This window comes from Leptopilina heterotoma, unplaced genomic scaffold (genome assembly GCF_015476425.1).
Source record: "Leptopilina heterotoma isolate Lh14 unplaced genomic scaffold, ASM1547642v1 Lhet_199, whole genome shotgun sequence".
NCBI lineage: Eukaryota > Metazoa > Arthropoda > Insecta > Hymenoptera > Figitidae > Leptopilina > Leptopilina heterotoma.
In genome coordinates this window covers 135,585-151,045 of record NW_025110915.1, presented here as the reverse complement: position 1 = coordinate 151,045, position 15,461 = coordinate 135,585, and the positions used below count along the sequence as shown (strand labels likewise).

Below are 15,461 nucleotides of genomic sequence, written 5' to 3'. Positions count from 1 at the left end.
TTATAGTAGTAAATTTTTACACATTAATATAATATATATATAGTGATCATCATTTCACAGAGAATTTGATATTGTGTATTGTTTATCACAAAAGGAAAATAATTTCAAATACGAAAAATATAAAAAAATATTCCATATATAAAAATGTGATTTTGCTTGCTTTGTATTATTTGTAAAATCATTTATTTTTCTCAATCCTCTAAGGGATTATTATTATTATTCTTTTTTTTTAATGTGCTTGAGCTTTGAATTTTGTGAGAATATTTTCAATTATAATTTTGTTTTACAATAAACGTATTTTTACGTATGTTACGAATTATTGTATATTATTGTTAACAATAAGAGACAAATTGGTTAACGAAAGAAAAAATTTTTTTTTTTGCAATAAACTGATTTTTGTTTGGAAAATAATCTTAATGGCAAAACTGGATTCGAGTATATATTGAAAAAGTGAAAGTACTTTTTATAAATTAAAATAAGTGTGTAACATATCAATCGGTAAAATTCAGGCGAAATTTAAAAAAAATGAGATCTTTCGTACATATATAATGCATAATGGTAAGAATAATAAGCAATAATAATTGTTATTATTAAAATAATAATAAAAAAAAAAAACAGTACCTAATAAACGATAGTACATAATTTTAATACAATCAGTATTTTAATAGTGTGAATGAAAAAAAAATATTCACGCAAAACTAGAATTGCTATTTTTTACCCTTAGAAACCATTTTTGCAATTAAGATTTTTCCGCAAATAAAATATTAATATATAAATATTGTAAATGTAATAATTAGAATATCATGCGATTGGTTCTATGTATTGTGAATCACTGTTGATATTTATTTCTGTTTATATACGTAAGTTCTATATATATATTATAGTAATTTATACAATATAATATATATAATAAAATTGTAAAATTTTTAACTCAATGTATGAAATTATTATAATTTACAATTTTACTAAATTATAATATAATATATATATGATTTTCTCTCTTTTTTTTCTCTTTAGAAAAAAAAATTACAATTTTGTTAAAGATATTATAATTTTACAATAACCGGTGTCTTTACAGAATAAAATAAAAAGTCTCGTAAATATATAAGAAAAAAAAAGAATGAAAACAAGACTCGATAAATTGTTATTATTAAATATTATTATTTTGACAAATTTTTTACCGAGAGAAGATTTTAAATACTCCTGCGATTTTCGTCAATAATATTATAGCTTATCTCTTGAGATATTTAATAATACTTAATGCGAAATTGTGAATTATTAAAATAAAAATAAAAAAATTGTCTTTAGATGTAATTTTATAAGAAATTTGTGAAACTTATGGCTCTATAATAAAATTAATAATGTAGTGAAATTTTCAAAAATTGTCTAGTTTTGTTCATTTTCTATAATTATTGGTTTATTTCAAAAAAATTTTATCTTAACATTCTAAATTAATAGAATTAATTTTTAATTATTTTTATTGGTTTTGTTATTATTATTGAAGAAATCAATTAATTTTAATATCTTTCAAAAACTTGATTATTTTTTAATATTTTTTAAAACAATTCTTTTAATAAATCTAATTATTTTCAACAAATTTTACTATAAATTTCAATTATTTCGAAATGTTGTTTCAATTTAAAAAATAGAAAAAAATTTGTACCTAAGTAAAAAATTATTTTAAATCGAAAATTATTTTTAAACATATTTTTAAAATACTAATTTTAAGAATTTTTTAAAAATAATAATATTTATTAAATTCATTTATTTATAACAATTAGGTAGGTAATTAATTAAATAATAATTTTTTAAAAATGAATTATTTTAATATTTTCGTAATATTTTAAACAATTACTTTTAATAACTTTAAAAGGAATGCGCGAGGTGTTGCAATTAACAATTATTATAAAAAAATTCAACTGTTTTACTTAAATAATTGAATTCTCGAAAAAGTTTCCGAAAATTATTAAAAATAATAATTGATTTAAAGAATATGTTTAGTTAAAAATTCTTGAAAATAATAAAATTTTAAGTTTTATATTTTTAATTTTTAGATATAATTAAATTTCAAATTGTTTAAAATATGTTTGTTTATTTATTTCGGAGCACATTTGAAATTTATTTTTAACAAAAACTTTGAATTTTCGCGCTAAGGTTTTTGATTGGTTGAATAATAGTGAAGCAGGTGGCACTGCCTGTTAAAGTCAAGATCATATGTTGAGAAAAACTGTCATGGCCGACGTGTCAAATTAACCTGTCAGTTTTAAAAGGAAGAATATAAATAAACAATCTTATTTTTAATGTGTTTTCAGTAAAGATTACAAAAATTTTAATCAGTTCTATATTTGTAATCAGTTCACAAGGATCAACCGTCTTTAATTAACATTGTTGTTGTGTAATTGGAAAAAGGAAAGTGTATTTGTGTCAATGTTAATAAGTGAATAACACTTATCTTTTGTTTTTTTATTTTTTATGTTGACCTTTGCGCCGATAAAGTAATTTAACATTTTGCAGTGTCATTTATAAATTCCTTCAGCAGTTGATTATTGGGACTTGTTTCTGGAGACATTACTTCTCAGGTTCTTGAAGAAATTTTAATAATGTCGAACAAAGTGAGATTTGATGATCGTGTGGCGATTGTAACCGGTGCTGGAGCAGGTATTAATTTTTTAATGCGTATAATTTAATTTTTAGTGTCTTAATATATGCGAATTTTTTTTATTTCATTTAGGTTAGAAGAAAAGAAGTTTATTCGTTTTTTTCGATCGTTAAACAAATTTGGCTACATAACCTTAACTTTCACTTATACTTATTTTCCTTATTTTACACATTTTGTAATTTTTCTACATTATTCAGTAATTTTGGTATTCTTTTAATTTTTTGTATTCTTTTTTTTGTATTAGGGGTTATTTTTAGCCTACGTTCATTAAAGTTTATTTCTGTATTAAGAAAAAATTGATAAGATATCTATCTGTGGACTTCGAGAGAGTAAACAAATAAATCTCGACATTCTTTTGAGAAAATTAATTATTTTCAGGACTCGGGCGAGCTTATGCATTATTACTTGCATCAAGAGGTGCCAGCGTGGTTGTTAACGATTTGGGTGGAGGTCGACATGGCGATGGAAGCAGTAAAAAAGCGGCCGATGTTGTTGTTGACGAAATACGAAGAAACGGTTTGTTTCCATTACAAATTCTATTAATTCTCCTAAATTCAGATGATAATTTCTAAATTTTCCCGATTCTTTCAGGAGGAAAAGCTGTTGCCAACTACGATTCTGTCGTCGACGGTGAAAAAGTCGTGAAATCTGCAATTGACGCATTTGGACGCGTTGATATTATCATTAATAATGCTGGTATCTTACGAGATAAATCGTTTATGCGAATGTCGGATACAGACTGGGGTTTGTATTTAATTTTTATTCAGGGTTGCCACAGGTGACAGGGAAATTACCACGAATTCTAAAAAAAAAACCTTAAATTTTTTCTATTTCTGACAATAATTTATTTTAAATAACTTAATTTTATTGAAGAACTGCCGTAAAGTTATTACTTATAAATCATTTAATGAAGTATTTTTTTTGAAAAACTTTAATTTCAATTCTGTTGAAATTAGTTTCAATTTTAAAAATTTTAACGTAATTATTTGAAAGAATTTAACTATCTTAATAAACATTAAAATTCTTTCCAGAAATTCAACTATTTTCAAAAAATTTTTAAAAATTCTCGTCAACATTTTAACTATCTTCTAAAATAGCAAAATTCTTCGCCGAAATTCAATTATATTCAGAAATTTTTATAAAATTCATTGCAAAATTCAATAATTTTTATAAATATCAATATTCATCACAAGCATTCAATTATTTTCAAAATTAATAAAATTCTTCGCAGAAATTCAATTATTTTCAAAGAATCCAAAAAAAATTGTCGTCAACATTTCAATTATCTTTTTAACCCTCCATCCGTCGCACCTTTTTTTGTAACGCGATCCGTCGCAGGTGAGAGAAATTCTCACCCTCATAAATTATTCCAAACTTGTTCTAAAATGCCAAATTTTTTTTTGAATGTTCAATAGAATTTCTAAACAACCTATTGGCAGTAAAATTAACTTTTATTTTCTGTTAATTATTTAAATAAAAAATTAATGACAAATGAAATCGAGTATACGCGGTCAGTCGCATGGTGAGAAGTTCCCTCACTTCGCGTCAAAAATCCCCGACATTTGCTGCTTTCAAATTCAATAACAAAGAAATTAAAATATAAAAAAACACCAAAATTGTTTTAATGTAAAGAAGAAGAGTGCCGTAAAAGGTACTGAGAATATGAAATTATAATTTTTTGTATTTTAAAAGTTATAAATAAAAAAAGAAGCTGGGTGAGGGAAATTCTCACCATGCGACGGATGGAGGGTTAATTGAATAGCAAAATTCTTCGACAAAATTGAATTATTTTCAGGAATTTTAATAAAATTCATTGCGACAACAACATTTCAACATTTCAATTATCTTTTTAATTGAATAGCAAAATTCTTCGACAAAATTCAATTATTTTCAGGAATTTTAATAAAATTCATTGCGAAATTCAATTGTTTTCATAAGTAATAGTATTCGTCACAAGAATTCAATTATTCTTAAAAGTAATAAAATTCAATTATTTTCAAAAACTTTAATAAAATTCATGGCGAAATTTCAATTATTATCAAAAAATTTTCTCAATTCAATGATTTTTATTATTCTACTATTTTAATAAAATTTCTCAAAAGAATTCAATTATTTAAAAACAATTTTGACAAAGTTCTAAACGAATATTCAATTATCTTCTAAAATAATGAAAATTTCACAGGAATTTAATTATTAAAAATAGAATTTGCATACATTTTTTCGAAAAAAATCAATTGTTGTAAACTTTTTTATAAAATTCTTTGCAATAATTCGATTATTTTCATAAATAATAAAACTCATTGCAGAATTTCAATTATTTTTAATACAATTTTAATCAAATTCCTCAAAAAATGTAAAAATTCTATTAAAATTCGTCGAAAGAATTCAATTATTTAAAAATTTGTTGATAAAATTCTATATAAGAATTAAATTTTAAGAAACATTCATTCATTCATTTATTCAATAAATTATTTACATTTGTATTTAAATAATTGAATTGTCGTAGAATTTTCTAATAAAAATTGATTTAAAAATTAATTTCATATAAAGTTTTAGATTTAACTTTGAAAAAGTTACTAATAATTGCAATTTTCCGAAATAATTGAATTTTGTAAAGGTTTAAAATTAAACTCTTTGAAAATTTGAATTTTTCATACTTTTAATTGAAAATTCTATGGAACTAATTTTTTTTCAAATATAGCTTAATCGCAATTTTTTAAAATTATTTCAAGTTTTTATTTTCTAATGTATATTTAATTGAAGAATTTCCGAATAATCGAAATTTCGTAAAACTGAATTTTAAACAAATGAATTTGAAAATTCTCAAAAAAAACTTTATCATAAATAGAATTTTATTTAAAAATTTTAAAAAATACTAATTGAATTGAAACCATGAAAATAATTTTTAAGAAGTTACAATAACAATATTTTTAATATTATAATATAAAATGATTTTATCACTCGGTCACCTTTAATTATTATAAAACATGCAGAAATGGATCACTTCGAGTCTTTGACTCGAAGTGATCCATTTCTTCATGTTTTATAATAATTCTATTCATATTCTTTCAAGTTATTGAATTTCAAAAGGTTTGAATTTTAAAGTTTTGAAATCTTTTTTCCTCTAAAAAAATAATAATGATTTAAAAAGAAGTTAAGTTATTAATATTTTCGAATAATTTTACAATTAAAGAAATTCGTAAATAGAACATTTTTTTAGTATCTAATAATTTTTAAAGCGAATCAGAATATTCTTTAGGGTCAGGGAAAAAGATAAAATTTTATCTGGAAATCAGGGAAAAGAAAATTAAATTTTTGTGGCAACCCTGTTATTTTTGATAAAAATATTCAATTCTTGATAATGTGATTAACTTTTGAAAAAAAAATTGTAGATCTTGTGCATAGTGTGCATTTGAAAGCAGCTGCAAAATTAACGCAAGCCGCTTGGCCCTATTTTCGAAAGCAAAGTTTTGGCCGAGTGGTAATGACATCGAGTCACAGTGGAATTTATGGAAATTTCGGACAAGCGAATTATAGTTCTGCAAAAATGGGTTTAGTTGGTTTAGCAAATACCTTGGCACTCGAGGGAGAAAAATACAATATTCACACGAATGTTATTGTACCAACAGCCGCTTCACGTCTCACCGAAGACATTCTCCCTCCAGGTAACTTTTCTGGGATTTTACACAAGATTATTCTCCATAAAAATAAAAACAAAACAAAGAAAGCTGAACTTTAAACAATGAACTGTTTTTTACGTTTACTTTTTTTTTAAATTTAACGTTTATTACATTTAAAAAAGCAAACTTTTTTAATAAGGTGTTTTTTCTCGTAGATTTATTTACGGCATTGAAACCGGAATTAATCGCACCTGTCGTTGCGTGGCTGTGTCACGAAAATTGTCCCGATAATGGATCTATTATCGATGCTGCGGCGGGCTGGGCAGGAAAAAGTTAGTTTTTTTCCTAAATTTCCTTTTTTTGTAAGTCAAAAATTTTATAAACTATTTATTCCAACAGCTCATGTGGTCCGTTCAACGGGTTGCATTCTACGCAAGAATTTAAACGAAATGGTAACACCCGAAGCTGTCCGAGATAATTGGGAATCTGTCACCGACATGTCTGAAGCGAAACACTTGAATTCTATTGGAGTAATTAGAAAAAAATTTTCTTAATAGTGTGATAATGAAGAATTGTGTTATTTGAATCTTCCCTTCTTTCTAGGAAGCAACAGGCGAACTTATTAACAGTCTCGACAAAATGAGAGAGGGAAATAGTGGTGTAAGTTCTAATTTTCTATTTAAAAATTTCATAGTTTGAATTTTATTTCTCAATTTCATTTTTAAAAATTCTTTTTCAGTATAAGCAATACTTATAAATTATACAAAATTGAGAATTGATTCTTTTTTTCAGGATGTGATTAATAAGCTCGATTACGATAAACGGGACATAATTCTCTACGCTCTCGGAGGTAAGATTTAAGAAGAAGAAGATAAATATAATTGAAATATAGCTAAATAATAATAAAAACTGTTTGTAGTTGGTGCGACTACAAAAGAATCTTCCGATATGCGTTATCTGTACGAAAACCATGAAAATTTCTCAGTATTGCCAACATATTTCATTACTTTTGGAGTGAGAGGACTTTTAACATCTTCAATTTTCGAAAATGTTCTACCTGGAGTGCAACTTGATCCAACCAGGGTTTGTTTAATATTTTTTTTTTTAGAAATTATTATTTTTCAGTTTTAATTTCTCAATCTTAATTTTCAATAAAAATAATTCATTATATTGTTCAATCACTTAAAATATAAAAATAATGATATTAAATCACTTAAATTAATTAAGATACAAAATGTCGTTACTGTTAAATTATTCGTATAGTCTTAATATTTTTTTCATTACAGATTCTTCACGGTGAACAATATTTGGAGGTTTTTAAACGTTTCCCAACAGAAGGAAAAATTGAATCTCGCTTCCGTGTTAAAGATGTCATGGATAAGGGAAAAGGAGCCGTTATTCTAGTCGAACGTAAATAAATAGAATTTTTTTGAATTAAAGAAAATTTTTGACGAAATGATTAATAAATTACTCTATAATATTTATAAATTATTTCGTAAGAATTAAATTATTTACTATCATTTAATAAATTTAATAAATATTATAATATAATTAATACATTGCTTATTAATTATTAATAGATTGTTTACTAATTATTAATGAAATTATTAAATAAAATGGATACTATTAGATTACGTGAACAAAAATACTTTTTTTTGCAGAGGAATCCTTCGACGAAAATGGAGATAAATTAACAACAACTCAAATGTCCGTATTCGTTATTGGAGGTGGTGGTTTTAACGGTAAACGAACTTCACCTCACATTATTCCAACATTTGATCATCCAAAACGCAAACCGGACATGTCAGTTCAACAAAAAACTAACATCGATCAGGTAAAAATATTTTCGTAAATAATTACTTTTCATAGTAAAAAATTATTTTGTTAAGGGATATTTTTAACTACATAATATTAAGAAAATATTTTAAATCTCCCATAAAATTATATTTATGTTAATTTTTTCGTTAGGAATTAAATATCCATAAAATAAAATGTATCGGAAAATGTTTCGATCTCTTTTGAATTTTTTTTTCGAAAAATGTATGGATCTTAAAATCCATGCGTAATTTTCTAGAAAATGTTTTTGTATCCACAAAAGTTGTTGAATGGAAAATTGGATTTTTACTATGAATTTTTGAAGAATTTTTTTAATTTAATTTTTTTTTAATGGCAAAAAATTGGTTTTAGACTAAAAATACTATCGTTATTCATTGTTTTATTTGAAAATTGATTAGTTTATTTTTCTAACTAATTTCATATCATAATTTTTTTATATAAAAAATAAAAAATATTTAAAAATATATCAACTGTATCAAGAAAATCATTTAAAAATTATATAAAATTGTTTTCATATAATAATTTTTTGATGAATATCATTATTATTCAAGTTTTTTTTTTTGAAAATTCATTTGTATTTTATTGTAATTTGTTTTATATTTTATATTTTTTTTATGTAAAAAAAAATTATTTTCTAAAATTAGTTAAAAAAATGAATTTTCAAATACAAAAATTGAATAGCAATAGGATTTTTTTAGTATTTTTAACATAAAAATAATTTTTATTTTGGTTAAGATTAAAATTCGATTCTTGGAAGGTGACAAATAACTTAAGAGTCAGTTATGTTATTATTTAAGATTCAAAGATAAAAATTGCAACTTTTCGATAAAAAAAACAATTTTTTTCAAAAAAAAAAATTCTGCAGAAATAGTAAAAATCAAACTTTTTATTCGGCAATTTTTTTGTGGATACAAAAACATATTTTCTACAAAGCTACGCACGGATTTCAAAATCTACCAGTTTTTAAGAAAAATAAAAATTCAAAAGAGGTCAAAATATTTTCTGACCCATTTAATTTTATAATCATTTGAATTCATTGCAAAAAATTAAAAAACTACCTTGAAATTAATTTTATGAATATAAAATAAAATAAATAAAAATATATTTTTACTCTACATTTGTAAAAAATTAAACGCCAATTTGATATTTAAAGAAAAGGCTTATTAACATCAAGGTCTAAATGATGAATAATCATGAAATGTCAAAGATCAATATTAAATATAGATTTTGTTGCATTATTTACTTTGATAAAAAAATCTGTTAATCTTACAGGCAGCATTGTATAGATTAAGTGGCGATTATAATCCACTTCATATTGATCCAATGATCGCCAGTTTAGCTGGATATTCGCAGCCTATTTTACATGGATTATGCTCACTTGGATTTTCAACTCGTCACGTGCTTCATACGTACGCTGGCGGCGATTCAGATTTATTCAAAGCAATCAAGGTAATAAATTTAATTAAATTTTCCAAGAAAATTGAAAGAAATTATAAATTTATAAATGAGAAAACTGAGTCAAATTGAAATTTGAATAAAGTGCATTTATTAACTTTATTTACTGTTAATTTGAAAATAAAACAATGAAATTAAAAATATTTATGTAATAAAATTAATTTTTATTTAAAAATGAATTTAAAAATGAATTAATTAACTAATTCGGAATTTAATAAATCTGAATATACATAAACTAAAAATAGATTAATTATATTTAATATCAGGTAGTAAATTAATAATATAAATTTAATAGCAAATTGTTGTGAATAATTGAATTTTGTAGCTTTTAAATATCTTTGATCTTTGACTTTATTTAAAATATGAAATTTTTTTTTATATGTAAATAAACGATGTAAAATAATCGAAGTTGGCGTTACGTCATTGATACTGAATGTTACGTAATGTGTGTAATGGACACGAAGCGGAATAGTAGTGGACAGACAAGAATCAATGAATGATATGGCAAAAGAGTATTAAAGAATTTTGTTGAGTCAGTTCGTTTTCTTGTTTTCTCTCTTGTGTATACGCCATTTTAATTATTCTCTCAGTAATTTATTTGTAAATTTTCAATTAATTTCAATTGTTACAGGTAAGATTTACAAAGCCAGTTTATCCAGGACAGACATTACGTACTGATATGTGGCAAGAGGGAAACAGAATTCACTTCGAGACAACAGTAGTTGAAACTGAAACTCCAGTCATTACAGGTGAATATTTTCAATTTTAATTAAGTACTTTATCAATTTTTTTTTGCTTATTTCATCATCATTTTTATCTTCTTTTGTTCTTGTGATTAACATACATGATTTTTATTTTTCGAACACGATTTCATTCATGTTAATTATAAATTCTCTGTAATTAAATTTTACTAAATGAACGAAACTTTTTCTTTGTAAATATTTTTAAAAATTACCGCAGAATAAAATTAAAAATAAAATAAAACCAGTGTTTATAGAAAGGAATTAATTTTCTGAAATAGCAAACAAATGTTTCTTAACAAAATTCAAATTTTAACGAAAAAATCGTCGTTCGTTTGAACGTTCAATTTATGGATAATTAAAAATTAGAAATTAAAATAATTTAATAATTAAATATTAAGAATAGAATAGAATAAATTAATAAATAAAAATAGAATAAAATAACTGATAATTTAATAATTTAATAGAATATTTAAAAATTTTAATATATGTATATTTCTCATATTTTTTAATTACTGAATTATAATTTTTTATTTTATTTAAATTAGGTGCTTATATTGACTTGAAACAAGTTCAGCAGCCAACAGTTATGAAGAATTTGTGCTCGGCTAAAGTAAATCTCGAAAGCGATGGAGTCTTTGAGCAAATTAATGATTATGTCAAGTCACACACGGAAGAAGTTAAGAAAATAAATGGAATATTTCACTATGTAGTGACATCGAAAGGCGAACCAACAGCCCAATGGAGTAAGTATTTCCAAAGCAGTGGAATAATCGTTGAAATTAATTGCTTTTTTACTCTTATCACTTTTTAGTAAAATATTTAACAAAATTTTTAAATTGCCTTCATTAAAGACTGAAGTATTTCAAAAATAGATTCAATTAAGAGGAAAAATTTACTGTGAATATGCTCAAAATTTATATAGAATATAACATTCATATTATACTTTAAGGAATAGAATTTATATCACATTAGAGAATTAAATTTTTATTGAGTTAACATTCATATTAAATTAACATTTATGTGACAAACAAAAAACCATTTACATTAAGTTAATGTTCACATAACATTTGTATTAAGTTTTATATTAAATTAAAATTTAAATATTCCGTAAATAGATGGAATACAAAATTGCAATTTTCAATTAAAAAAATTATAAAATAATGAATAATCAATTTTATATTAAATTGAAATTAAAATAAATCATAAACAGATGCAATTACAATTGATTGCAGAAATTCAATTATTTTCAAAAATATTCATAAAATTCTTGGCAAAATTTTAATTATTTTTAAAAACTTTCCTCAATTCAATGATTTTTAATATCTACTACTTTAATAAAAATTCTTAAAAAAATTCAATTAGTTAAAAGTAATTTTAATAAAATTCTACGCAAACATTTAATTATTTTCATAAATAATAAAAATTTCACAGGAATTCAATTATTTCCAAATTATTTTCATATATTATTCAATTATTTTCATAAATAATAACATTTTTTACAGGGATTCAATTATTTTTATAAATAATAAAACTCAATGTTGAATTTAAATTATTTTTAATACAACTTTAATGGAATTCATCGAAAAAAGTTATTATTCTTAAAAATTGTATTAAAATTTATCAAAGAAATTTAATTATTTTAATAACCTTTGCTACAATTTATTTATTAGAATTTAAGTATTATTTTCAATACATTTTTTAATGAAATTCTTTACGTAAAAATTCAATTTTTTAAAAATAATTTTAATAAAATTCTTTGCAGAAATCCAATTATGTTTAAAAATTTACAAAAATTCTCTTCAAAATTTCAATTATTTTTATAAATAATAAAATTTTGCTCTGAAATTCAATTTTTTTCAAAAATTTTAATAAAATCCTTGTCAAAATTTCAATTATTTTTAATACAATTTTCATCAAATTTCTCGAAAAATGCAATTATTCTTAAAAATTTTATTAAAATTTGTCAAAAGAATTAAGTTATTTACAAATTTGTTGATAAAATGAATGAATTCTTTATGAGAACTCAATTTTAAGAAACATTCAATTCTTTAATAAAATATTTATTTTTATAGTTAAATAATTGAATTCTCGTACAATTTTCTAATAAATATTGATTTAAAAATGAATTTGATATTAAAATCTTTGAACTTTTAAAACTTTTAAATTTGAACTTTTAATTAAGAATTCTATAGTAGAATTAATTTTTTTCAATAAGTTGAATGGAATTTTTTTTAATTATTTGAAGTTTTTAATTTCTAATATATTTAATTGAAGAATGTCAGAATAATCGAAATTTCGTAAAATTAAATTGAAAACAAAAGAATTTGAAAATTTACAAAGAACGTTTTCAAAAATTATTTTAAAAAAATTGACAAGAAGAATTTTAGTTGAAAATTCTAGAAATGAATAATTCGAAGTGATGAAAATAATTTTTGAAGGAGTTACAGTAACAAAGTAGCAAAATTTAATTATTATAAAACATGAAGAAAGCGATCACTCCGAGTCGAAGACTTTCGTTCATTTGAATGTTCAGAACATTTTCTGATAAATATAAATTGCCATTTTCATTTTAAAAATGTATAAAATAAATCAGACTTCAACTTTTTATTTTAAAAATAATTTTATTTTGAATAAATTTGCGATAAATATAAAAATGTAATATTTATTTTTACAGCAATCGATTTGAAGAAGGGAGAAGTGTACAGAGGTGAACCCAAAACGAAAGCAGACACAACTCTCACCATCGATGATAAAGATATGATTCAAATGGTATTTTCTTTTTCTTCTAAAATAAAATTTTTTTTCTAACTCCTATTTTTATACGAATATTTATATTAATTTGTAAATTTGTTTTTTTTTGTACAGACGCTTGGAAAGTTAAATCCTCAAGTCGCATTCATGCAAGGAAAGCTCAAAATAAAAGGCAATATTATGTTGACTCAAAAATTGAAGACTTTACTCGATGCTAATCGACCAAAACTGTAAATTTATTCCAGTTCTGCCTCTTTGATATATATGTTTATATATATATTTGTACTATATCTGTAAGTATCAACAAAATAATATGTCGATATTTTATATCTCTTGATTTAAATTCAAAATTCTTCAAAAACAAGAAGAAAAAATAAAACTAAAGTTTGAGTGTCAATGAATTTGGATAGAATTAAAAAAAGTAAACGTAAATTTATTTACAAATTACGATTTATCAAGAAAAAAAAAATAAAATTGGGATAATATTTAAATAATTGACTCCAATGTTTTTATTGGGTCAATTATATTATTATTATTTATTATTTTACATTGGAAAAAAGTTAATGTCAATTTTGGAACAATTTTTCCGAATTGTCTTCCAATTCTGTAATATTTTTAAATACTAGTCTGAACTTTTCACTCATTGTGCGATTAGAATGCTTATAGAAAATAAATATTATGATTACAATTCGAGGATTAATGGAAAGCTTATTGACACTTATCCTTTTGTTTAATAAACGGAAGAAAATATTGAAGCATAGAAATCAATTTTATGTCAGAAATTTAATGGATGATCGAGAATTATAAATTATCGAATAATCCAATTATCGTTTGTTTATTAAGGTGTTATTGCACATATAAAGGGGGAAATTTTTATACATAATGAAATAAAAGAGTTTTATATATATATAAATAATTTTTGTCATTTGTGTATAAACACCGAACCAATTATCCAGAAATAGTGTATATCCTTGAATTCTAATTTTATTATAATTTTTCATAACTTTTAAATAAGTTGTAGATTATAAATTATAATTATATTTTATTGTACGGAATATGCAATAAATATTCAATACTATATAATTATTATTTTATTAATTTATTTTTATTTATTTAAACTTTTTTGAGATAAAAAATAATTTCACTGAATTCTCTGCATAGTTTAATGAAAGAGCGATCCATATAAGCGGCATAAATCCTTCTAATCAGCAATTGGTCCTGGGGGGGATTAAAGTAATTGACGCAAGTTCAGCAAGCGAGTAATATGACGAGCGTAATGTTTTTTTTCACTTCCTTTTTTTTATGCGTTAATTCTACAAATGAATGCGCAATTTATGTGTGAGTTTATGTCTACATGTATATATATATGAGAAAGAAACGAGAGAGATTTTGTGGGCAATTTTGAAGAAGGGAGAAAACAAAACTTACGCGGATGGTGTGCCTTTAGCACTCCAACGCAATACGCTCGAACGCTTTGCGTAATTAGCGACTGATTTTATTAACAGAACAAGAAGCTTGAATTCTCCCTGGTCAAAAATATCCCCAGGACTATTTTATATATACATGTTACCGGTAAAACCCGAAGTCCAGGCATTTTGCGAAATGCCTAGGCAAATCGGGAAATACCTAAAAGTGGCCAGGAAATTCGAGTTTTACCTAGAAATTTTAGGCATTTCTCAAATTGCCTAGGTATTTCGCGAAATACCTAGTCATTTCGCGAAATGCCCAAGTCGATTTAGGCAAAATGAAAAGTTGATCATTTGTAAGCTGCGCATACTAATGTAAACAGATTGTTTACAAAATTATTAGTCTATTACACTGTTCGACAAAATATTGCTACAAGAATACGTCTCAATTTTGAGAAAAACGGGGTCAAAGTATCAAAATATGCCATTTTTAGCACTTTTTGAAGCACTATAAAAAAGAACGCGATGTGATAGAAAGCTCAAATATGTCTTAAATAAGAGCTCGAACCCTCAACTTTAACATCCAAAAGCAAAAAGCCAAGTAGAAATAACTTAAAATTGTGGGGAACAACTTTTTATTAATTTACCCTATATGATCGCTAACTAAAATAATAGCTGATGGGCGCGCACGCGGTAAAAAGTTGTTCACCACAATTTTGAGTTATTTCTACATAGTTTTTTGTTTTTAGATTTTAAAGTTGAGGGTTCGAGCTCTCATTTAAGACATATTTGAGCTTTCTATCACGTCGCGTTCTTTTTTTTATAGTGCTTCAAAAAGTGCTAAAAATGGGATATTTTGACACTTGGACCCCGTTTTTCTCAAAATTGAGACGTGATGGGACAATTTAACTTACAGATTCGTAATCTACGGCGAAAATCCCGTAAGTTTGACATGCTGCAACAAATAACCAGCAAAAAATATATGTTCACA

The 15,461-nt window shown here is 23.7% G+C and overlaps 1 protein-coding gene across 1 annotated transcript; it reads left to right on the top strand.

Moving 5' to 3' along the window:
* Positions 1-2,225: 2,225 nt before the first annotated feature.
* On the top strand, positions 2,226-13,977 carry LOC122501071 (peroxisomal multifunctional enzyme type 2). Its single transcript, XM_043610319.1, has 16 exons — positions 2,226-2,658; positions 3,038-3,175; positions 3,251-3,403; positions 6,052-6,324; positions 6,495-6,611; positions 6,679-6,809; positions 6,883-6,939; positions 7,072-7,129; positions 7,199-7,362; positions 7,566-7,689; positions 7,941-8,113; positions 9,388-9,564; positions 10,202-10,319; positions 10,859-11,056; positions 12,988-13,082; positions 13,179-13,977. Exons 1-16 carry the CDS (start codon positions 2,601-2,603, stop codon positions 13,296-13,298), a joined length of 2,154 nt encoding a protein of 717 aa, XP_043466254.1. The 5' UTR covers positions 2,226-2,600; the 3' UTR covers positions 13,299-13,977.
* The last annotated feature ends 1,484 nt before the right edge of the window (positions 13,978-15,461 follow it).

Coding starts and splice junctions, on each gene's coding strand:
- LOC122501071 (XM_043610319.1), top strand. CDS start 2,601: ATGTCGAACAAAGTGAGATTTGATGATCGTGTGGCGATTGTAACCGGT. Junction 6,325..6,494: donor CGAAGACATTCTCCCTCCAG/GTAACTTTTCTG, acceptor TTTTTCTCGTAG/ATTTATTTACGGCATTGAAA. Junction 11,057..12,987: donor CGAACCAACAGCCCAATGGA/GTAAGTATTTCC, acceptor TTATTTTTACAG/CAATCGATTTGAAGAAGGGA.